The sequence below is a fragment of the Mobula hypostoma genome, chromosome 3, assembly GCF_963921235.1.
Source record: "Mobula hypostoma chromosome 3, sMobHyp1.1, whole genome shotgun sequence".
Taxonomy (NCBI): Eukaryota; Metazoa; Chordata; class Chondrichthyes; order Myliobatiformes; family Myliobatidae; genus Mobula; species Mobula hypostoma.
The window spans coordinates 80,244,943-80,268,928 of NC_086099.1; the positions used below are offsets into that span (position 1 = coordinate 80,244,943).

General features: G+C 40.0%; 1 protein-coding gene across 2 annotated transcripts in view; it reads right to left on the bottom strand.

Moving 5' to 3' along the window:
• Window positions 1-23,986, bottom strand: part of tbc1d19 (TBC1 domain family, member 19) — a 148,028-nt gene that overhangs the window by 64,429 nt on the left and 59,613 nt on the right. For both annotated transcript variants that reach the window (XM_063043328.1, XM_063043329.1), the window contains exons 10-11: window positions 23,418-23,456; window positions 20,193-20,305 (exon numbers count right to left, since the gene is read on the bottom strand). In XM_063043328.1, the coding sequence (XP_062899398.1) occupies window positions 20,193-20,305; window positions 23,418-23,456 (152 nt within the window). The remainder of the gene's footprint in view (window positions 1-20,192; window positions 20,306-23,417; window positions 23,457-23,986) is intronic.

Sequence of the window (23,986 nt, forward strand, 5' to 3'; positions counted from 1 at the left end):
TAAATTAATTTCTTACAATTTTAAAAGGAAGGTTAGTATTAACTAATACCAAATTATTCAAAGGAAAACGTGCACTCTTATGAAAGTTAAATTTATATCCAGAAAACTGACTAAAGCAGGAAAGTAAAGAAAGTAGATAAGGTAAAGAAGTCTCCACATTAGAAATGTAGAGCAAAAGGTCATCAGCATAAAGTGAAACTTTGTGGGTAATACCCCTCCTTAAAATACCAGTGATATCATTAGACTCCCGGAAAGCAATAGCCAAAGGTTATAAGCTCAAATCAAAAAGCAAAGGACTCAAAGGACAACCTTGTCTAGTTTCACAATAAAGTTTAAATGGTTTAGAGTACTGAGAGTCAGTAAGAACCTGACCGGAGGGAGATAAGTAAAGTAATTTAATCCATTGAATAAAATTGGGCCCAAAGTTAAAATTTTCTAAAGTTTTAAATAAACAATTCCATTCAACCCGATCAAAGGCTTTCTCAGCATCTAAGGATATCACACATTCCGAAATCTCTTTAGAAGGAGAATAAATAACATTCAATATACAACGAATATTAAAGTGGGAGTATCGATTTTTGATAAATCCAGTCTGATCATCAGAGATAATAGATGGCAAAATATTTTCAATCCTACGGGCCACAAGTTTAGATAAAATTTTAGTATCAACATTAAGTAAGGAAATAGGTCTATAAGAAGAGCATTCAATTGGGTCCATATTCTTTTTAAGAACAAGCGAAATAGAGGCTTCATAAAAAGATTGTGGCAACTTACCTAATTTGAGTCGGAAAGGACTGAATATAAACGAAGTATAAGCAAAGAGGAAAAGCCTTAAAAAACTCTCCAGAAAATCCATCAGGCCCCGCAGCCTTCCCCGAGTGCAAAGACTGAACAACCTCAGCAATTTCCTCATAGGCAATAGATTGATCCAACAATTTTCAAATATCATCAGAAAGTGTAGGAATGTTTAATCGATCTAAAAAATTATTCATTAGAGTATTATCTTTAGGAGGATCAGAACTATAAAGTTTAGAGTAGAATGCTCTGAAAGCATCGTTTATTTCTAAATGATCAGATGTTTTATCACTATTCGCTTTACAAATTCTTTAATTTGATGTTCAACTATAAAGGTCTTTAATTGATTAGCTAATAGTTTACCCGTTTTATTTCCACGAACATAAAACTGACTTTTATCTTTTAAAAGTTGCATTTCAATTGGATAAGTTAAGAGCAGATCGTTTTTAGTTTTAATTTCAGCACGTCTTTTATATAAAACAGGATCTGGAGCCAAAGCATAGTTTTGGTCTAATTGCTTCAACTAATTCAATTCTCTCCTTATTAGCTTTTTTCTTAACACTTGCGGTAAAAAGAAATAATTTGACCTCTAATATAAGCCTTAAAAGCATCCCATAAAATAAGACTAGAAGTCTCTTCTAGCATATTCTCTCCAAAAAAAGAATAATTTGTCTCTCCAAAAATTTAAAAAAAATTTTATCTGATAACAAAGTTGGATTAAAATGCCAGAACTGTTTATTTGGGAGCTACCCGGAAGATTTAAAGATAAAAACACAGGAGCATGATCTGAAACAGCAATTTCTTTATACTCACAGGATCGAACTAATGGAATCAATTGGGTATCAACAAAAAAATAATCAATCCTGGAATACGTATGATGAACATGAGAAAAAAATGAGTACTCTTTATCTGTTGGATACAAAAATTAGCAAACATCAACAATATCACATTTCATTAGAAAAGATTGGATAAAGGAGGCAGATCTACTACGTCAATTGTTTAGAAGAAGAACGATCTAAAACAGGATCTAAACAACAGTTGAAGTCTCCTCCTAAAACCAAGGAATATAAACTTAAATCTGGTAAAAGCGAAAAAAAATGTTCAAAAGACCCTGGATCATCTATATTCAGGGCATGCAAATTAGCAAAAACCATTAATTTATTATTTAATTTCCCTGAGACTATAACAAAACGCCCATTGGTATCAGACACTATATTACGTTGAAGGAAAGAAACTGAACTGTCTATAAGAATTGCAACTCCTCTTGCCTTAGCCTGAAAGGAGGAATGGAAAGGTAAACCCAACGGCTGAAAAGACGTAAATTATCACATTTACGAACATGTGTTTCTTGTAAAAAAAAAATTGAGACATTCAATTTCTTAATATAATTAAATATCTTATTACATTTCACAGGATGGTTTAATCCTTTCACATTAAAACGAAGTAAATTAAAAACATGGTCCATTTTAAATATTGCTTGAAGGAGATATTTGAGTAAAAACCGCTGGAAGATATATTAAATCCAAACTATGAGCTTTAGGAAAAAGTAACCAAGCAAAAATGAAGCTAAGAGAGCCAACAGCTGATAGAAAAAAAGAAAACCACCCCCCATCCCCCCGCCCAAAGAGAAAAAATCAACCAAAGAGCAGTCAACAGCTAAACCTACCACCCTCCCAAAACAATCTACTGGCTGAGCTCCAAAAAAAAATTTTCAAGGCAAAGCTGCTTTCCAACAAGACACAACAAAAAGACAGAGCAAAATTAAATGTATTTTAAAACACCTCAAAAATTATAGTATAAAAATATTAGAAAGAAATATGAAAGTTCAAAACATATTAACCTAGAAAGTATTAACTTAAAGAAAACTTACTAATATTAAATCCTTAATTTTCTAAACAAGTACAAAAAAATTTGATATGAAGGTATACCAAAAGTTAAAAAAATTGTTCATAAAAGAAAGTAATGAACAGTTAGACTGCTGATTCTAAAAAAAAAGGATCCATCAGGCAGACACAACATAAATTTGTGTAAAGAGTTATTGAACAGTTAAACTTCTGAAATTGATTCAGCACTCAAGAAATCCTGCACCTCTTCGGTCAAACGAAACCATCTCTGAGAACCATTTTTCAAAATGATTCTAAGACGAGCGGGGTAATGAAGAGAGGATTTAAAAACTTTATTATACGCTCAGACATGACTTTTTTAAACTTGAAACATTTATTCAACACCTCGGGTGAAAAATCTTCCACAATTCTGAACTTCTGGTCTTCATAATCAATCATACCTTTCCGATGAGATTCACGAATTAAAAGTTCCTTTGTTTGAAAGTCGTGAAGACAAATTATCACTGAGCAGGGTCATCCTCCCAGAGGAGGTCTTGGTACAGGTGATCTGTGAGCTCGGTCTATTTTAGGTGGAGATTTTAAAATATTCAGAAATAAGTTAGCCAAAAGGTTTGCAAAAAATTCTAACGGCTGATTGCCTTCCAATGACTCTTTAAAACCCAGAATACGTAAATTATTTCTTCTGTTTCTCTTTTCTAAGTCGAAAGTCTTCTGTGTTAATGTTTCATTAATCTTTAACTGTTTATCACAGATCTGTTCCAGGTGTTCAATCTTCACGTCGAACGTCGTCAAAATGTCTTTGTTCTCTTTTATCCGTTTATCATGTTCACTTAAAGTTTTTTTGAATAGAATCCAATTTGCCATCCATCCGTTGAAATTCAGCGCTGAGTTGCTGTAACTCCTCCGAAAGTTCATTTTTGTGTTTCGGAAGTGTCACCTTAATAGATTCCAAAGTTATTGGAGGGTCCTCTTCTTTTTTTAGTAGCTTTAACACGACTCATCATAAAGCAATATTGCGTTTAAAAGTAAGTTTTCGAAACAAGTTGGAAGCAGTAATTTAAAAAAGAGTAGGAGCACCTATAAAAGTGCTGCTACTCCATCAACAGCCAGTAGGATCTCGTTGTATCCTTCCCCAGATTTATGCTTCTCTATTATCATTTCCCTAACCTTGTCTTGAATGCTCATCTTCATTTAGCTTTTGTCTATTGAAAATCTACCATACTGTTGGACCTTACAGAGAGAGGGGATGTTCATTCTTATGAATTCATTGATTCTACAATTTTCTATATCAACAAATTGGGTGAGTAGGTAAGGTAATAGTATATTGCATCCTGAGGGGTTAGCATAGTAATTACGAAGGAGTTGAATATTTTTCCAGCCTCACAATTTTGATTTTTAATTTTTGCTAAATTGTTGATAGGTTTTGGAATTTTTCTTTTGATGTGACATGATGCACAATGTTTTGTAGATTAGCTCAAAAATCCTACTTCAATATATTTTAAGTTTAGAAAATGAGACAGTAAAATGTGAAAATAGTCGTGGAAGCTGAATACCTATTCAAGGCAGTGTATTTTCTCTCAATACCACTCTTTAGCTTTTTTCCCCCTGTAGCCTTTGATACCCTTACTAATCAAGAACATATTAGCCTCTACTTTAAATATACCCAAGGATTTGTCTTCTACAGCCATCTGTGACAATGAATTCCACAGATTCATGGCTCTCTGGTTAAAAAAAGTTCCTCCTCATCTCTGTTCTGAAGTAACATCCTTCTATTCTGAGGCTGTGCCCTCCGGTCCTACAGTGTCCCAGTATGGGAAACATCCTCTCCATGACCACTCTAACTAGACTTTTCAATATCCATCAAGTTTGATGACAGTCATCTTTTGAACTCCACAAGTACAGGCCCAGAGCTATTAGACACTCCTCATAAGTTACTCCTTCCATTCCCAGGATTAATCTCCTCTGAAACCTCTCCAATGTCAGCACAACCATCTTGAAAGAAGGAGGCCAAACTGCTCACAATACACCAATGCCTTATTAAGCCTCAGCATTACATCCTCGCTTTCAAAAGAAATGCTAATATTGCATTTGCCTTCCTTATACTAACTCAACCTGCAAGTTAACCTTTAGGTAATCCTACATGAGTGCTCCAAGGTCCCTTTGCACCTGATTTCAAAATTCACTCCCCTTTTAGAAAATAGTCTATTCCTCTGTTCCTACCAAAATGTATTGCCATACACTTCCCTACATTGCATTCCATCTGCCACTTCTTTGCCCATTTTTCTAATCTGTTCAAGTCCTTCTCCAGAATCCCTGCTTCGTCATTTTTGTATCATCCAAAAACTTGGCCCCAAAGCCATCAGTAACATCATTCAGATCATTAATGCATAATGTAAAAAGAAATGGGCCCAACACTAACCCCCGAAGAACACCACTAGTCACTGGCAACCCATCAGAAAAGACCCCTTTATTTGCACTCTTTGCCTTCTGCCAGTCAGCCAATCTTCTGGCGATCCTAGTATTTTTCCTGTAATACCATGGGCTTCCATCTTGTTTAGCAGCCTCGTGTATGGCACCTTATCAAAGATCTTCTGAAAATCCAAGTAAACAACATCTATTAACTCTCTTTCATCAATACTATCTGTTACCTTCTCAAAGAATTCCATAAGATTTGTCAGGCAAGAATTCCCCTTGATGAAATCACACTGACTTCAGCCTATTTTATCATGTGTTTCCAAGTTCCTTGAAACTTAATCGTTAAAAATGGACTCCAACATCATCCCAATCCCTGGTCATGCTAATTGGCCTATAATTTCATGTGTTTTTCCTTTCTCCCTTTTTACAAAGTGGAGTGACATTTGCCATCTTCCAGCCCTTGAGAATCATTCCAGAATCTAATGATTCTTGAAAGATCGCTTACTAATGCCTCCACAATCTCTTCAGCCATCTCTTTCAGAACCCTGTGGTATAGGCCATCTGGTCCAGGTGACTTAAATACCTTCAGACTTTTTAGCTTCCCAGGCAACTTCTCTCTATTAATAATGACCACACTCAATTCTGCCTCCTGACTGTCTTGAATTTCTGGCATTTTTCACAGTGAAGACTGATGTAAAACACTTACTGTGTTTACCTGCCTATCTTTGTTCCCCATTACTAGCTCTCTAGCATTTTTCATGATATTAACACAATGAATAAAATTAAATTTGTATTTATATTTAAGGATTGTTGTTGGAATTTTTGTTATTTGTGATATACTGTATATATTAATGACTTGGATGCTAAAGTAGAAGGCATGATTAATAAGCCTGTGGATGACAAAAAAAATTGGTAATGTGATTAGTGAGGAACGTTGACTATGGCAACAACAGGGTTTAGATCAGGTGGAAAGTTGGGCAGAGCTTTGGCAGATGGGATTTAATACTGATGCATTATGGTAAGGAAGGAAAATGCAATGTCAACATTCATTTCAAGGGCACTGGAATACTAGAGCAAGGCTGTGATGCTGAGGCTTTAGTAAGGCGTTCATCAGACCACACTTGGAGTATTATAAGCAGTTCTGTGCACATCTTTTCTTAGATAATGTGTTGGCATTGGAGAGGGCCCACAGGAGGTTCATAAGAATGATTCTGGGAATGAAAGGATTAACATACTGTATGAGGAATTTGATGGTGCTGGGCCTGTACTTGCAGTTTAGAAGACTGAGGGCAGATCTCATTGAAACCTATCAAATATTGAAATATAGAGAGGATGTTTCCTACAGTCAGTGAGGCTAGGACCAGAGGGCACAGCCTCAGAAAAGGAACATCCATTTAGAACAGAGATAAGAAGGTATTTCTTTAGCCAGAGGGTGGTGAATCTGGGGACTTCTTTGTTGTGGACAGCTGTGGAGGCCGTGTCATTGAGTATACTTAAAGTTAATGTCAATAGGTTCTTGCTTAGTCAGGCTGTCAAAGGTTATATGAAGGTGGCTGGAGAACGGGGTTGCAAGGGATAATAGATCAATAATGCTGGAATTGGCAGAGCAAACTTGATGGGTCAAATGCCCTAATTCTGCTCCTATGTCTTATGGAAAGTCAATTAGGGGCAGCGCATATCCAGTAACTGGTAGGATGCCAGGAAATATTTTTTAAAAGAGACTCCTCAAGGTAAAAGTGCATAATTCTTTACAAGTGGCAACACATGTAAAAAGGGTAAATACTTCACAAAGCACTAATCAGATCACACGTGGGAATATTGTGTGCGGTTGTGATCACCACACTGTTAGAAAGGATATGATTGTGCAGGAGAGAGGGCAAAGGAAATTCACCAGGATGTGGCCTGGTTTGGAAGTCATTGGCTACGGGGAGTGATTAGATTGAATGAGTTTGTTTTCCCTATCATTAAGAAGGTTGGGGATAACCCAACAGAGGAACAATAGTAGTTGGAAATGGATTTCAAGAGAGTGACTTTGTTGAATGCCTACGAGATGGCTTTTTAGAGCCGTTTGTCATTGAGCCTACTAGGGAATTAACTATACTGGATTGGGTGTTATGTAATGAACCAGAGGTGATTAGGGAGCTTAAAGTAAAGGAACCCTTAGGAGACAGTGATCATAATATGATTGAGTTCAACTTGAAATTTGATAGGGAGAAAGTAAATTCTAATGTAGGTACGAGAGAGAAGTTGGCCAAAGTAAATTGGAAGGAGATGCTGACAAGGGATGACAGCAGAGCAGCAATGTAGTGAGTTTCTGGGGAAAATGAGGAAGGTGCAGGATAGATGTATTCTAAAAACAAAGAAATACTCAAATGGCAAAATAATAAAACGGTGACTGACAAGGGAAGTCAAAGCTAATATAAAAGCAAAAGGCATACAACAAAGCAAAAATTAGTGGGAGGACAGAGGATTGGGAAGCTTTCAAAAACCTATAGAGAGCAACAAAAAGAATCATTAGGAGCGAAAACATGAAAGCAAGCTAGCAATCAATATCAAAGTGGATAGTAAAAGTTTTTTCAACTATGTAAAAAATAGAGATGAGAGTGGATATAGGACCGCTAGAAAATGAGGCTGAAGAAATAATAACAGGGGACGAGGGGTTGGCAGATGAACTATTTGAGTATTTTGCATCAGTCTTCACTGTGGAAGACACTAACAGTGTGCCAGATGTTGAACATTGTGAGAGAAGGGAAGTGAGTGCAGTTACTATTACAAGGGAGGAAATGCTCAAAAAGCTGAAAGACCTAAAGGGACATAAGTAACCCGGACCAGAGGAACTGCACCCTAAGGTTCGAAAGAGGTAGCATTAAAGATTGTGGAGGCATTAGCAATGGTCTTTCAAAAATCTTTGGACTCTGGCATGGTGCCAGAGGACTGGAAAAATGCAAATGTCACTCACTCTTTAAGAAAGGAGGAAGGCAGCAAAGGAACTTATAGACCAGTTAGCCCGACGTTAGTGGTTGAGAAGATGTTGGAGTCAGCTGCTAAGGATGAGGTTATGGAGTAATTGGTGACACAGAACAAGATAGGACAAAGTCAGCATGGTTTCCTTAAGGGACAATCTTGCCCAATGAACCTGTTGGAATTCTTTGAGGGGATTACACGTAGGATAGATAAAGGAATACAGTGAATGTTGTATATTTGAACTTTCAGAAGGCCTTTGACAAGGTGCCACACACGAGGCTGCTTACCAAGTTAAGAGGCCATCATATTACAGGAAAATTACTGGCATGGCTAGAGCATTGGCTGGTTGGTAGGAGACAGCGAGTGGGAATAAAAGGATCCTTTTCTGGTTGGCTGCCAGTGACTAGTGGAGTTCCGCAGGGGTTGGTGTTGGGACAGATTCTTTTTATGCTTTATTAATGATTTAGTACAGTAGAAAGACATCACAGTTAATATGGACAGTGTGGTCCAAAAGAGGTATTCCAATGTTGTATGATTTTATTACTGAAATAAAAACTCATGCCAATTATATTTAAAAATGTGAAGCAAAATACAAAATTCCTTCTGATCTTTTTTAACTTTCTACTTCACTTTTAGTAACAGATTTGACAGACTAACTTGCTCTTCCTAGTTAAAAAGTGCACTGTTAACAATTCTTTCATCAGTCCTGATGAAAGGTCTCGGCCCAAAACATCAACTGCAGAGTTCTTCCAACATTTTGTACATGTTGCTCAAGATTCTAAAGATGCAGGAAATCATATGTCAGTAGTTCTTTGAAATAATTTAGAGCATTGCTTAAAAGTTCCCAGAGATCCTGTAGAGGGCGTTTACAGACAGTTTGTTGACCGAGACAAGTACACTTACAGTAGATTCTAGCCTAATGCAATCGTATCTTTATGGTGAGAAGTTTGTTAACTCATCTTTAATCTGTATTTTGCAATTTAATTGGTCTTTTCTCTTTTATCCAAGCAAACCTAACGAGGAGCATGGAATTATGTCCCTATGCATGGGATAAATTTACAAACACAAACACAAGGAAATCTGCAGACGCTGGAAATTCAAGCAACACACACACAAAATGCTGGTGGAACGCAGCAGGCCAGGCAGCATCTATAGGAAGAGGTAGAGTCGACATTTCAGGCCAAGACCCTTCGTCAGGACTAACTGAAAGAAGAGATGCACCCTATTAAAAATAATTTTTACCAAATATTTTGGTATGCCATTTCCACTATATTGATGTTCTTCAATTCTATTGATGAACTTTAATATTCTTTCTTTAATCCTGAGTGTTCAGCATTATTTAAAAGAGCATGACATTTAATGCTCCTGTCATTTTTAGTTCTTTGGAGCAGCTGCAGAAAGAGTGTCTGAAAATCCAAAGAAGATAAATAGCAAAAAAACGTATTTCAAAAAAATCTGCCTGATATGTCGTCGATAAAATTTAAATTCAAGTAGCTAATGTAATCTTGAACTTGTTTAACTTACTTTTCCCCCACAAAGTTAAATCAATTATTTATATTTCAGATGATCAACAACACATATGCAGGTGCCCCTGAGAGTATGGCCAGATGGATCAAACTTTTTGATGATAAGACAGGTCACCTTTTTGATAAAAAAAAAACTACACAAAATATTCAATGTACGAAATTGATCCAACACCTTGATGCTTACAAAAGTAAGAATATTTTCGACCTCAGAAAGGAGTGTGCAGCTCTTTAGGTATTAAACATATTCAACCACTGTTTGTAAATTTAACAAGCTTTGATATTTCCCAAAAGCTTGTATGCACACAAATTTAATTTATCCTTAATACTCAAGTATCCAAACTATAACCATTCATGTAAAATTATGTTATTAAGAAAACAAAGGTAACAAATCTTTCTGATGTTATAAAGGTTTTAAAGAGTTGATGGAAGGGCAGGGAATAATGGAGCCAGGGATCATATACTAAGTTGAATATCATAGAAGCATTTAAAGGAAGCATGAGGTGAAAGGGGATGGACAAATATTTTTGTGGGTAGATGGAAAAAAAAAATGCAAGGTCACTCATGTATAGTATGGAGACCAGTGCTGGACCTGCTGGAATGAAAGATCTGTTTCTGCACAATAAATACTGCGTAATTTGTTTAGCACAGGGCTTCTAGCACAGTTTATATACCCTCTGTGGCCATTTTATTAGGTACGCCTGTACAATTGCTCATTAATACAAATATCTAATCAGCCAATCATGCAGCAGCAACTCAGTGCATAAAAGAATGCAGACATGTCAATAGGTTCAGCTGTTGTTCAGACCAAACATGCGGAAGAAATCTCATCTAAGTGACTTTGATCGTGGAGTTATTGTTGGTGATGGAGTGGTTTGAGAAACTCAGAAACTACTGATCTCCTGGGATTTTCAGGCAAAACAGTCTTAAGAGTTTACAGAAAATGATGCAAACTAAAAGCATCCAGTGAGCAGCAGTTTTGTGGGTAAAACACCTTGTGAGAAAGGTCAGAGGAGAATGGTCAGATTGGTTGATGCTAACAGGAAGGCGACAATAACCATGCGTTATAACAGTAGTGGGCAGAACAGCATCTCTGAACGCACAACACATCGTACCTTGAAGTGGATGGGCTTTAGCAGAGGACCACAACAGGTTCCATTCCTTTGGCTACTTTATTAGGTACACTCCTGTATCCAATATGATGGCCACTGAGTGTATTTTCAAGGGAACACTCACAATGCGCTGGAGGAACTCAGCAGGTCAGTCAGCATCAGTTGAAAAGATTAGTCGACATTTCGGGCCGAAACCCTTCGTCAGGACTAAAGGAAGAACTTTGGGGAGGGTTTGAAGAATGCTGGTAGTTGAAAAAAACAGTAATTTGAAAGACAAAGGGGTGGGGGAGGGGAAGCAGGGAGGTGATTGGCAGGAGAACAATGAGCAGTAGTTGAAGGAGGCGGAACTATGAGGGAGGTGATGTGAAATAGGGATAGAGGAAGGGAGGGGGAGGGAATTACCGGAAGTTGGAGAATTCTATGTTCATACCAAGGGTCTGGAGACTACCTAGACAGTATATGAGGTGTTGCTCCTCCAACCTGAGTTTAGCCTCATCACGGCAGTACAGGAGGCCATGTATGGACATATCTGAATGGGAACGGGAAGCAGAGTTGAAGTGGGTGGCTACCGGGAGATCCCGTCTGTTGTGGCGGACGGAGTGGAGGTGCTCGACGAAGCGGTCCCCCAATCTGTGTCGGGTTTCACCGATGTAGAGGAGGCCGCACCGGGAGCACCAGATGCAATAGGTGACCCAACAGATTCACAAGTGAAGTGTTGCCTCACCTGGAAGGACTGTTTGGGGCCCTGAATGGTGGCAAGAGAGGAGGTGTAGGGACAGGTGTAGCACTTACGCTTACAGGGATAAGTGCTGGGTGGGAGATCCGTGGGGATGGACGTGCGGATAAGTGAGTCGCGGAGGGATCGACCCCTGCAGAAAGCAGAGAGGGGTGAAGAGGTAAAGATGTGCTTAGTGGTGGGGTCCTGAAGGTGGCGGAAGTTGCGGAGGATAATGTGCTGGATCCGGAGGCCGGTGGGGTGGTAGATGAGGACAAGGGGAACACTGTCCTTGTTGTGGTGGCGGGAAGATGGTTGTGGTAGTAGTCTCCAACCCCTTGGTATGAACATAGAATTCTCCAACTTCCGGTAATTCCCTCCACTCCCTTCCTCTATCCCTATTTCACATCACCTCCTTCAACTACTGCGCATTGTTCTCCTGCCAATCACCTCCCTGCTTCCCCTCCCCGACCCCTTTGTCTTTCAAATTACTGTTTTTTTCAACTACCAGCATTCTTCAAAACCTCCCCAAAGTTCTTCCTTCAGTCCTGACCAAGGGTTTTGGCCCAAAACGTCGACTAATCTTTTCAACTGATGCTGACTGACCTGCTGAGTTCCTCCAGTGCATTGTGAGTGTTCCTTTGACAACAGCATCTGCAGATTATTTTGTGTTTATTATTTTGAGTGTATTTTCAATCTGTTTCTGATTTTTAGGCCTCTGAGAAAGGTCCTTCTTATGCTCTTTAGGGCCCCTAAACAAAATTATAATTCACCTCAATCTCCTCAGTTTCAAAATCCATATTTCGTACAAAGCTAAAAAAAAATCCAGTCCTGGCAATCCTTCTGCATGCTCTTCAGTGCAATCACATATTCCCTTTAACACAATGACCAGTATTATACATAAGCAGAGCCCTGATGCGTGCCGTATTTAATTTTTACATGGCTTCGCAGCTTTTATATCTCTTTGCCTTTTTGATGTCTTCTCTACCCGTTAATGCTTCGCAGTTCCAGTGACTCAACTGCAATCCTGACCACCAGTGCTATGCGTAGAGTCGTCTCTGTAGTTGTGTGTCTTTCCTCATAAATCCCAAAAATATGTCCGCTTAGTGGGTTAATTTTCCAATGTAATTTGTAATAGTGAATGGTAGTGTCTAGGGACGGTAACATGGGATCAGCATCAAGAGGAATTTGACTGCCCTTCATGGGCAGAAGCACCTGATTCTATGCTGTATGGCTGATTCCCTAGTTTTTTCTTCTTTTACTTTTCATGAGCATTAGTGTAACAATTGCAGTATACTAATCTAAATGAATGGTTGCCAAACTGAGTAAAGAGTAATTTGAAAGGTTAATAATTAGCGAATCTACGTCTTTGCATCTACTATTATTAAACCCTAGTATCAAATTTTTCTGGGCCTTTATGGGTAGAATTATGAAAATGAAGAATCTGCTTACTTCTGATTGTAATCTTTCATTACTGATGTGATTTCATGATTAATAACCAAGGCTATACCTCTCATTCTATACTTTTTCTACCATTCCTGTTGATTTTGTAATCTAGTTAATTTAGTCCCTGATTCTGACCATCTTGTATCCACTATTAGTGACAGCTGACATGTTATAAATTCAAGATAAATTAGTGCCTAAACTTAATTCAGCCTCTTTCTTATATTGATTTGTGTTTGGACCACATTGTTCTTTTTTGCCCCATTACTGAAGAGCGCCTAAAGACTTTTTGAATCTTATACAATTTTCTTCCCATTTCTATTACAATTATTAATATCGAGGCATGACTATGCAAACGCGTGGATATTAGCAAATTACACAGGTGGGAAGAATTTAAAATGAGTGCACTTTTTCTTTATTTTTTCTTAATATCGAGGCACGACTGAGCAGACGCGTGAACATCAGCGAGTTAGACCGGCAGGAAGAAGAGCAGCAGGCAATGGAAGTCAGAGTAGGAGGGCTTTGGCTCAACAGGGCTTCAGCAATAACAGGTTGAGGCGAGGCAAGTTAGTTATGAAAAATAGGAATAGGAAGTATGTTCGCGAGCCCGGTATTAGATGTGGGATGTCTGGGAGACTCCCAGCCTTCCAGGTGGCCACATCTGCATCAAGTGCGTCGAGCTGCAGCGTTAGGGAACTGGACATGCAGCTCGATGACCTTCATCTGGTCAGGGAACTGAGGAGGTGATAGAGAGGACTTATAGGCAAGTAGTCACACCGGGGCCTCGGGATACAGATAAGTGGGTAACAGTCAGAAGAGGGAAGGGCAAGAGTCAGATACTACAGAGTACCCCTGCAGCTGTCCCCCTTAACAATAAGTACACCTGGGCCGCCTGGTGGCGCAATGACGTCAGTGCCGGACTCTGGAACGGAGGTTCCCGGGCTTGAACCCAGTCGGGTCCGCTGACGAGTACACTTTCCATCTGTGCAGAGTTGAGTGTCGAGATCGCAACTCGAACTCGTAAAATAAAAAGGGAAAAATACTGCGAAAATGTCTGTGTGGGGAGTGGCACGCCACACAGTCTCTCTCTGTCGCTCCGTGCCTTGTAAAGGCATGATAAAGACATCATCCCACCAACATCACACACACATGGATGCATGCACACGCCAAAAAAAAAACAATAAGTACTCCTGTTTAAGTACGTGGGGGTGGGGGGAAACAACCTACCTGGGGGAAGCAACAGTTGCTGCGCCTCTGACACAGGGTCTGGTCCTGTGACTCAGAAGAGTAGGGAAAGGAAGAGGATGGCAGCAGTGATAGGCGACTCTATAGTTGGGGGGGGGGTCAGACAGATAATTCTGTGGATGCAAATGGTAGTTTGCCTCCCAGGTGCCAGGGTCCAGGATATTTTTGATCGCGTCTGTGATATCCTGAATTGAGAAGGTGAACAGCCAGAGGTCGTGGTACATATTGGTACCAACGACATAGGTAGGAAAAGGGTGGAGGTCCTGAAAACAGAGTACAGGGTGTTAGGAAGGAAGTTGAGAAGCAGGACCTCAAAGGTAGTAATCTCAGAATTATTACCTGTGCCACACCACAGTGAGTATAGGAATAGAGTGAGGTGGAGGATGAATGCATGGCTGAGGGATTGGAGCAGGGGGCAGGAATTCAGATTTCTGGATCACTGGTACCTCTTTGGGGCAGGCGTGACCTGTACAAAAAAGACGGGTTGCACTTGAATCTGAGGGGGACCAATATACTGGCAGGGAGGCTTGCTAAGGCTATTGGGGAGAGTTTAAACTAGAATTGCTGGGGGGTGGCAACCAAACTGAAGAGACAGAGGAAGGGGTGGTTGGCTCACAAAGCAAGAAAGCTTGTAGGCAGGGTGAGAGGGAAGATAGACAGGTGATAAAGAAGGGATGCGCTCAGACTGATGGTTTGAGGTGTGTCTATTTTAATGCAAGGAGTATCATAAACAAAGCGGATGAGCTTACAGCGTGGATCAGTATTGGAGCTATAACGTTGTGGCCATTACAGAAACTGAAATAGCTCAGGAGCAGGAATGGCTACTTAAGAGTGCCAAGCTTTAGATGTTTCAGAAAGGACAGGGAGGGAGGCAAAAGAGGTGGGGCGTGGCACTGCTGATCAGAGACAGTGTCAAAGCTGCAGAAAGGGAAAAAGTCATGGGGGGATTGTCTACTGAATCTCCGTGGGTGGAAGTTAGAAACAGGAATGGGTCAGTAACTCTACTGGGTGTTATTTTTTTTCCAGACTACCCAATAATAATAGCGACATCAAAGAGCAGATAGGGAGACAGATCCTGGAAAGGTGTAATAATAGAGTTGTCATGGTGGCAGATTTTAATTTCCCAAATATCGATTGGCATCTTCCTAGAGCAAGGGGTTTAGATGGGGTGGAATTTCTTAGGTGTGTTCAGGAAGGTTTCTTGACACAATATGTAGATAAGCCTACAAGAGGAGAGACTGTATTTGATTTGGTATTGGGAAATGAACCTGGTCAGGTGCCAGGTCTCTCAGTGGGAGAGCATTTTGGAGATAGTGATTACAAGTCTATCTCCTTTACCATAGCACTGGAGAAGGATATGAACAGACAAGTTAGGAAAGTGTTTAATTAGAGTAAGGGGAAATATGAAGCTATCAAGCAGGAACTTGGAAGCATACATTGGGAACAGATGTTCTCAGGGAAATGTACGACAGCAATGTGGCAAATGTTCAGGGGATATTTGTGTGGTGTTCTGCATAGGTACGTTCCAATGAGACAGGGAAAGGATGGCAGGATGGTAGGTGTACAAAGGGTGTACCATACAGGAACCATGGTGTACAAAGGCTGCTGAAATTCTAATCAAGAAGAAAAGAAAAGCTTACATAAGGTTCAAAAAACTAGGTAATGACAGAGATCTAGAAAAAGTATAAGGCTAGCAAGAAGGAGCTTAAGAATGAAATTAGGAGAGCCAGAAGGGGCCATGAGAAGGCCTTGGTGAGCAGGACTAAGGAAAACCACAAGGCATTCTACAAGTATGTGAAGAGCAAGAGGATCAGCCATGGGAGAAAAGGACCAATCAAGTGTGACAGTGGAAAGTGTGTATGGAACCGGAGGAGATAGCAGAGATACTTAACGAATACTTTGCTTCAGTATTCGCTACAGAAAAGGACCTTGGAGATTGTAGGGATGACTTACAGCAGGCTGAAAAGCTTGAGCATATAGACATTAAGATAGAGGATGTGCTGGAGTGTTTGGAAAGCATCAAGTTGGATAAGTCACCGGGAACGGACAAGATATACCCCAGGCTACTGTGGGAAGTGAGGGAGGAGATTGCTGAGCCTCTAGCAATGATCTTTGCATCATCAGAGGGGATGGGAGAGGTTCTGGAGGATTAGAGGGTTGCAGATGTTGTTCCCTTATTCAAGAAAGGGAGTAGAGATAGCCCAGGAAATTATAGACCAGTGAGTATTAGTCCAGGGGTTGGTAAGTTGATAAAGATCCTGAGGCAGGATTTATGAACATTTGGTGATGCATAGTATGATTTGGACTAGTCAGCATGGCTTTGTCAAAGGCAGGTCATGCCTGACAAGCCTAATTAATTTTTTGAGGATGCAACTAAACACATTGATGAAGGTAGAGCAGTAGATGTAGTGTATATGGATTTCAACAAGGCTTATTGAGAAAGTAAGGAGGCATGGGATCCTAGGGGACCTTGCTTTGTGGATCCGGAACTGGCTTTCTCAAGAAGGCAAAGAGCGGTTGTAGATGGGTCATATTCTGCATAGAGGTTGGTAACCAGTGGTGTGCCTCAGTGGTCTGTTCTGGGACCCCTTCTCTTCATGATTTTTATAAATGACCTGAATAAGGAAGTGGAGGGATGGATTAGTAAATTTGCTGATGACACTAAGGTTGGGTGTTTTTGTGGATAGTTTGGAGGGCTATCAGAGGTTAACAGCGGGATAACAATAGGATGCAAAACGGGACTGAGAAGTGGCAGATGAAGTTCAACCCAGCTAAGTGCGAGGTGGTTCATTTTGGAAGGTCAAATATGATAGAAGAATATAGTATTAACGGTAAGACTCTTGGCAGTGTGGAGAATCAGAGGGATCTCGGGGTCTGAGTCCATAGGACGCTCAAAGCTGCTGCGCAGTTTGACTCTGTTATTAAGAAAGCATCTGGTGCATCAACCTTCATAAACCATGGGATAGAGTTCAAGAGCCAAGAGGTAATGTTACAGCTATATAAGACCCTGGTCAGAACCCACTTGGAGTACTGTGCTCAATTCTGGTCGCCTCACTACAGGAAGGATGTGGAAACCATAGAAAAGGTGCAGAGGAGATTTACAAGAATGTTGCCTGGATTGGGGAGCATGCCTTATGAGAATAGGTTGAGTGAACTTGGCCTTTTCTCCTTGGAGTGACACAGCATGAGAGGTGACCTGATAGAGGTGTACAAGATGATGAGAGCCATTGATCGTGTGGATAGTCAGAGTCTTTTTCCCAGGGCTCAAAGGAGATGTCGGTGTAAGTTTCTTTTCCACAGAGAGTGGTGAGATATTCAGAATGGGCTGCCGGCATTGGAGGTGGAGGCAGATACAATAGGGTCGTTTAAGAGACCCCTGGATAGGTACATGGAGCTTAGAAAAATATAGAGGGCTATGAGTAACGCTAGGTAATATCTAAAGTTCATACATGTTCAGCACAGCATTGTTGGCCGAAGGGCCTGTATTGTGCTTTAGGTTTTTTTATGTTTCTATTTTTCCCACAATCCATTGCAACACCCCACCACTTCCCTTCAGCCCCACCATCCAGTAACCCTGATTCGATCCTCTATCTCTCTCCAAAATTCCATAATCTTGGATACTGACACCAAGTCGACGTCACATTAAATGGGATATCTAAAACAGTTTACAGAGAACTGCAATCCTGAATTATGGACTCCCAGAATTTCCACATTGCCTTTCCCCTCCTCTTCCCTCTTGTGTGGACTGCCTCATGTTTTTAGGTGATGTAATGAGCATTCGTTTCTTCATAATGAAATCCCATCAGTATTCTCACAGAGAGCCAGTACATTACAACTGGTTTGCCAGATTCAGCTTCAGAAATTAAATTCTGACTTTTAGTGTGTTTGGTCTCATCTTATTCTGTAGGCCATTGAGTAGAGTAGCACATTCTAATCCTGCTTCTCTCCAGAAGTGTCACAGACCACTGGACTGGATTGCCAAATATTCCCTACTCCCTTAGGTCTCAGGCAGTGTCTCATATTCCCAAATAATGAACATGATCCCAGTTCAGGAAGATAACATCCAATTTACAGGACAATCTCATTCTTGCCAACCTCCCTCTCCTGCTTTCTGGATACAGGATCTTTTTTACTGTAACTCACTCTAAACTATTTATACAATATTTTAAATTATTTATTTTAATTAAACAGACTAAATCTGTAAGAACAGAAATATGGAACATTTAAAAAATAATTACTCCCTCAAACTTACTCCACAAGACCACAGCAAACTGACAGTATTTCATTACCCATCCCTCTCTGCACTGAATTTCCCCCTGACCAAATTCTCAACTTATCCCCATTTAACTACTTGCTGATGACCTCAGTGCATTTTGCAGAAGGTTTATTTTGCAAATCTTCAGCCAGAAGTGATGGCTCTTCTTTCTTCTCATATTAACTTCTTTTATCAGACAAATACCAACAGCTGATTAACTATTAACTTACATCATCAGGCAAGTTCTGTCAATGTGCTTTTAATTTGAGATCTACTCACACACTTCTGTTCTATAGCAGCGGTCCCCAACCACTGGGCCACGGACCGGTACCGGGCCGCAAAGCATGCGAGGAAACTATATGATTCAGCTGCACCTTTCCTCATTCCCTGTCACACCCACTGTTGAGCTTGAACACACGCGAGGTCATTACCCGCGCGTCATCCATGTCAGCGCGGGAAGATCAACTCCTCAAGCTTGCAAATGACGACAGGCTGAAAAGTATGTTTGACATAACATCTCTGCCGGCATTCTAGATCAAAGTCAAAGCTGAATATCCTGAGACAGCCACGAAAGCACTGAAAACGTTGCTACCATTTCCAACATATCTCTGCAATGAATACAACAAAAACTAAATTGCTGAATAGATTGGACATAAGGAACCCCCTTCGAGTATCGATGTCTCCCATCACCCCTCAATAGGACCATCTTGTTGCAGGAAAACAAGCCCAGGGCTCCCACTGATTCAGCGATATTGGTGTTTTGCAATGATTTTATATGTTCATACGGGAAAAATATGTGCTGTGTGTTTAATATCCAAACATTACCTTAAATATTATGATGCTATTGATTGATAAGTGACTTATATAACCATGTGCTAATTACAGCACTGAAACAGGCGATCTCAGTCCTTCTAGTCCGTGCCGAACGCTACTCTCACGTAGTCCCAGCGACCTGCACTCAGCCCATAACCCTCCATTCCTTTCCTGTTCATATACCTATCCAATTTTTCTTTAAATGATAATATCGAACCTGCCTCTACCACTTCCACTGGAAGTTCGTTCAACACTTACTTCAAGCTCCCCTGATAATTGACTTATCACTATATTCATGCGAGGAAAATACGCGCTGTGTTTAACATTAAATTCGTTAGATAAACCCTTTTAGAAACGAATTTGAGTGTATTAGCCACTTATCACCTATATTCCGGTCGTGATCAACAACCCCCCCACCCCCGAACAGAATCGCCAAAAAAGATTTGTAGAAAAAAATCGCCACGTACACGCATGCGCACTGGTGCCTGCGCCAGGCTTCATGGTCATTGTCATCTTTCTCGAGGTAAACACAACGTATTTGACTGCTACTCTTGTCCGTTGGCAACCCTACCCCCCACCCCCACCCCGGGTCGGCCGGTCCGCAAGAATATTGTCAATATTAAACCGGTCCACAGTGCAAAAAAGAATTAGAATAACAATTTTTAGCCACAAACTACTGTTGATGCAGTTTTGTGCATTGTTATTTGACATCAAATGAACATTAAAAGATTTCAGGAAGAAGGATTAAGGTTAAAATAAGTTATCCACATGGTAATGAGCAGCTGTGCACATCTTATGGAATGATGCCAATCTCTGTGCTGTAAAAAAATAAACTGCAATTTTACTCAATGTCCACAGAGCTGTCCGAAGCACGTTCCTATATGATAGATAAACCCTTAAAATGCTATAAAATGAACTCCCATCTAGCAATGCCATGGAAATACCAAATTAATGCTAAAAACAAATCTGTCATTCATCTATTCATACTGAATGATACTCATTTATCAGTGCAAATTAGCAACTATTTTAACATACTTCACAAAAGCAAGCAAAATTAAGCACTCTTACCTCTAGCTGATTGTTAACATTCAGAATGAGTGCCCACATGTCTGCACGCAGTGCTGTCGGACATCCCTGTCTAACATATTGCTGAGCTGCAGCACTGTCCTGCTCAGACAAAACTGAAGACAAAAAAAAAATTATTGATAAATTTACCTGACTCTTAAATATGTTGAAACAACATTTTCTGCATCGAAAATGGGCAGAATTCCTTTTAAAGGACACGAGAACAAGGTTGGTTGTGAACATATATGCTTGAAACAGCTTCCATGCCCCCACCATCATTAAAATGTTATACACATCAGCTGTTTCATGTGTATTACCCTTTTTCTGTACAGTTAGTTTATGCTTCTTAATAGATTTGGGAACAGAGTGCAGTGCAAGAAAAGGGAACCATAAAAGAGCAGGTGCTTCATAAAATTCACTAATATAATTGTTGGATATATACAGTATGGAGGCTTAGATAAATAGCAACAGAGTTTCAACATGCATGTCTGTATTGTTCCCACAGGCAAATGAACTCTTCAATGTCCCTGATTTAATTCAAGTTTGGTTGAGTGATGATTAAGAGCCTCCAGAGGTAGTACAATAAATTCCAATTATTTAGACCATCATTTAATTGGGTCAGCCGCTTCGCTTCATTTGGGACAACTCTTAAGAATAAAAAACCAATCGAGAAAATAGCCAGGACTCCCCTCATTTATTTGGGACACTATGCTGCTAAATTGGGACAGGAGACTTGCCAAACAGCTTCAGACTAGTGTTAGTCTCATGCACATTGAATGGCAGTTAGACAATATACCATGCTTACATCAGTTTTTAAATAGCATCAGCTGAGTGTGTTTGTGTTCAAAAAGAAGTGAGTTTTGTCATTATTGCAAATAAGCAGTAAAACAATTAACAACTGTTTTGCTCACATAATTTCAAGCATTCAGGCTTGGCGATGCCTGAAATGGCCAGGAGTGAAAATGAAATTATTTTACTGCTCTCAACTAGTTAGGAACTACAAAGGATTTGAAGGTATCAACAATTATCTTGAATATTACAATGAAAATGAAGATTTAGAGGATGCAATTATAAAAAGCATTGTATGAAGTCAGACCATTATCTGCATTAGATGTCTGTGCTAATTTTGTTCTTTTATAATCAGTTAAAAGAACTGGATGAATTCCACCTTGATAACTATTAGGAACAAACACATTGTTTTATGGTACCATAGTAGTAATGCTAGTTTTCTAATGTACTGGTCCCGATAAAACATAGAACACAGAAATCTACAGCACATTACAGCCCCTCGGCCCAGAATGTTGTGCCAACCATGTACCCTACCCTAGAAACTGCCTAGAGTTTCCCTAGCACATACCCTCTATTTTTCTAAGCTCCATGTACCCATCTAAGAGGCTCTTAAAAGACCCTATTGTAACCGAATACTGATGTGTCCCAATTAATTAGAATCCACTGTACTCAGAAATATTTTGTGCATACTTTTGAAACAAAAAAAGAGTGAAATTAGAGAATACAATTTCTGGAGTAAACACAAGGATAACAATTCTTTATTTCAAAGTTCAAAGTAAACTTATTATCAAAGCACATACATGTCATTATATACTACTATGAGATATATTTACTTGTAGGTATTCACAGTAAGACAAAAAAATACAATATCACCAATGAAAAACTATGCACAAAAGACTGATAATCAATGTGCAAAAGATAAACTACAAATACAATAATAAAAATAATAATAATAATAATAATAATAAGTAAATAAATAGTACTGAGAACGAGAGTGGTGGAGTTGTAAAGTGAGTCCAAAGGTTGCGCTCAGTGATCAGTTCAACGTTGAAGAGAATGAAGTTATCCACAATGGTTTGGGAGCCTGATGATTGAAGGGTAACAACTGTTCCTGAACCTGGTAGTGTGGGATCCTAGGCTACTGTACCTCCTTCCCAATGACATTAGCGAGAAGAGAGCATGGCCTACATGATGGGGGTCCTGGATCATGCATGCTGCTTCCTTGTAGCAATGCTCCTTGTAGATGTGCTCAATGATGGAGAGGGTTCTTCCTGTAATGGACGTGGGGCTGCATCCACTACATTTTGTAGGCTTTTCCATTCTTGGGCATTGGCGTTTCCATACCAGGCCATGATGCAACCAGTCAGGATACTCTCCACTGTGCATCTATAGAAGTTTGTCAAAGTTACATCTACGACTAGGAAAGTAGTGGCACCGCCATGCCTTCCTTGTAATGGCAGGTAATGGCTGATCCCAGGACAGATCCTCTGAAATTGTGATGCCACGGAATTTAAAGTTACTGACCCTCTCCACCTCTTATCTCCAGAGACAACTGGCTCATGGACCATTGGTTTCCTCCTTCTGTTGTCAATAATCTGCTCCTTGGGTTTTATTTTGACGTTGAGTGAGACGTCGTTCAACCAGATTTTTGCATCTCTCTCCTATATGCCGATTTGTCATCACCTTTGATCCAGCCATCAATGGTGGTGTCGTCAGCAAACTTAAATAGGGCATTGGAGCTGTACTTAGCCTCAAAGTCATATAGTATATAGAGCAGGGGCAAAGCACACAGCCCTGTGGTTCACCTGTGTAAATGATGATTGTGGAGCAGATGTTGCCCTTCCAAACAGACTGGGGTCAGCAAGTGCAGAAATCGAGGTTTCAGGTGCACAAGGAGGTATCAAGGCCTAAGTCTTGGACCTTTTCTCCTTGGAGCGACAGAGGATGAGAGGTGACCTGATAGAGGTGTATAAGATGATGAGAGGCATTGATCATGTGAATAGTCAGAGGCTTTTTCCAGGGCAGAAATGGTTAGCACGAGAGGGCACAGCTTTAAGGTGCTTGGAAGTAGGTACACAGGAGATTTCAGGGGTAAGTTTTTTTTTCTAAAACACAGAGTGGTGAGTGCATGGAACGGGCTGCCAGCGACAATAGTGAAAGCGGATATGATAGGGTCTTTTAAGAGACTCCTGGACAAGTACATGGAGCTCAGAAAAATAGAGGGCTATGGGTAACCCTCGGTAATTTTTAAGGTAAGGACATGTTCAGCACAGCTTTGTGGGCCAAACGGCCTGTTTTGTGCTGTAGGTTTTCTATGTTTCTATGTTAATTGTTTACAGTTGCTTGCACATCTTAAACTCCTTTTATATAAACAAGTTGCAAATCAATACCTTATTTTGACAAATGCTTGTTTCTGCATAGGTTCTAACTGGTTCTTACCTTTCTGTCCTAGCAGTATGTGCTCAGTTTCAAAAGCTTCTGTAAGAGAATTTTCAATGACAGAAGGGTATTAGTTAGAAAACTAGTCATTCACATTCACATCTTCCATAACATCATCTATCCACTTAGCAAATATTTATACGCTAGGAGTTAACCTGAGATTTTTTTTTAATTTGGACCAACAGATGTTTACTGTATTGAGGGAAAACATTCAAGATTATATGAATGACATGGTAGCACAGTGGTTAGCTAAACACTATTAGAGCGCCAGCGACCTGGGTTCAATTCTGCCATTGTCTGTAAGAAGTGTGTACGTTCTCCCCATGAACACATGGGCTTCCTCTATTCAGTATATTATGCTCCAAAGTGTGACTACATAGATAAACCTCTCCCAGTGCCCCCCTCAACTCTACCAGTGCTGATTTTAGGTGTAATTGTCCTCATTAGCAACACCTGTTCTCTAAAAGTGACCCTGCATTTTGTTTATAACTAGAGTTTTCAATGCCCAGTCTTACTTCACTGAATCAATATGTTTGCACACAGTGACAAATCATTTTCTTAAATTGGGC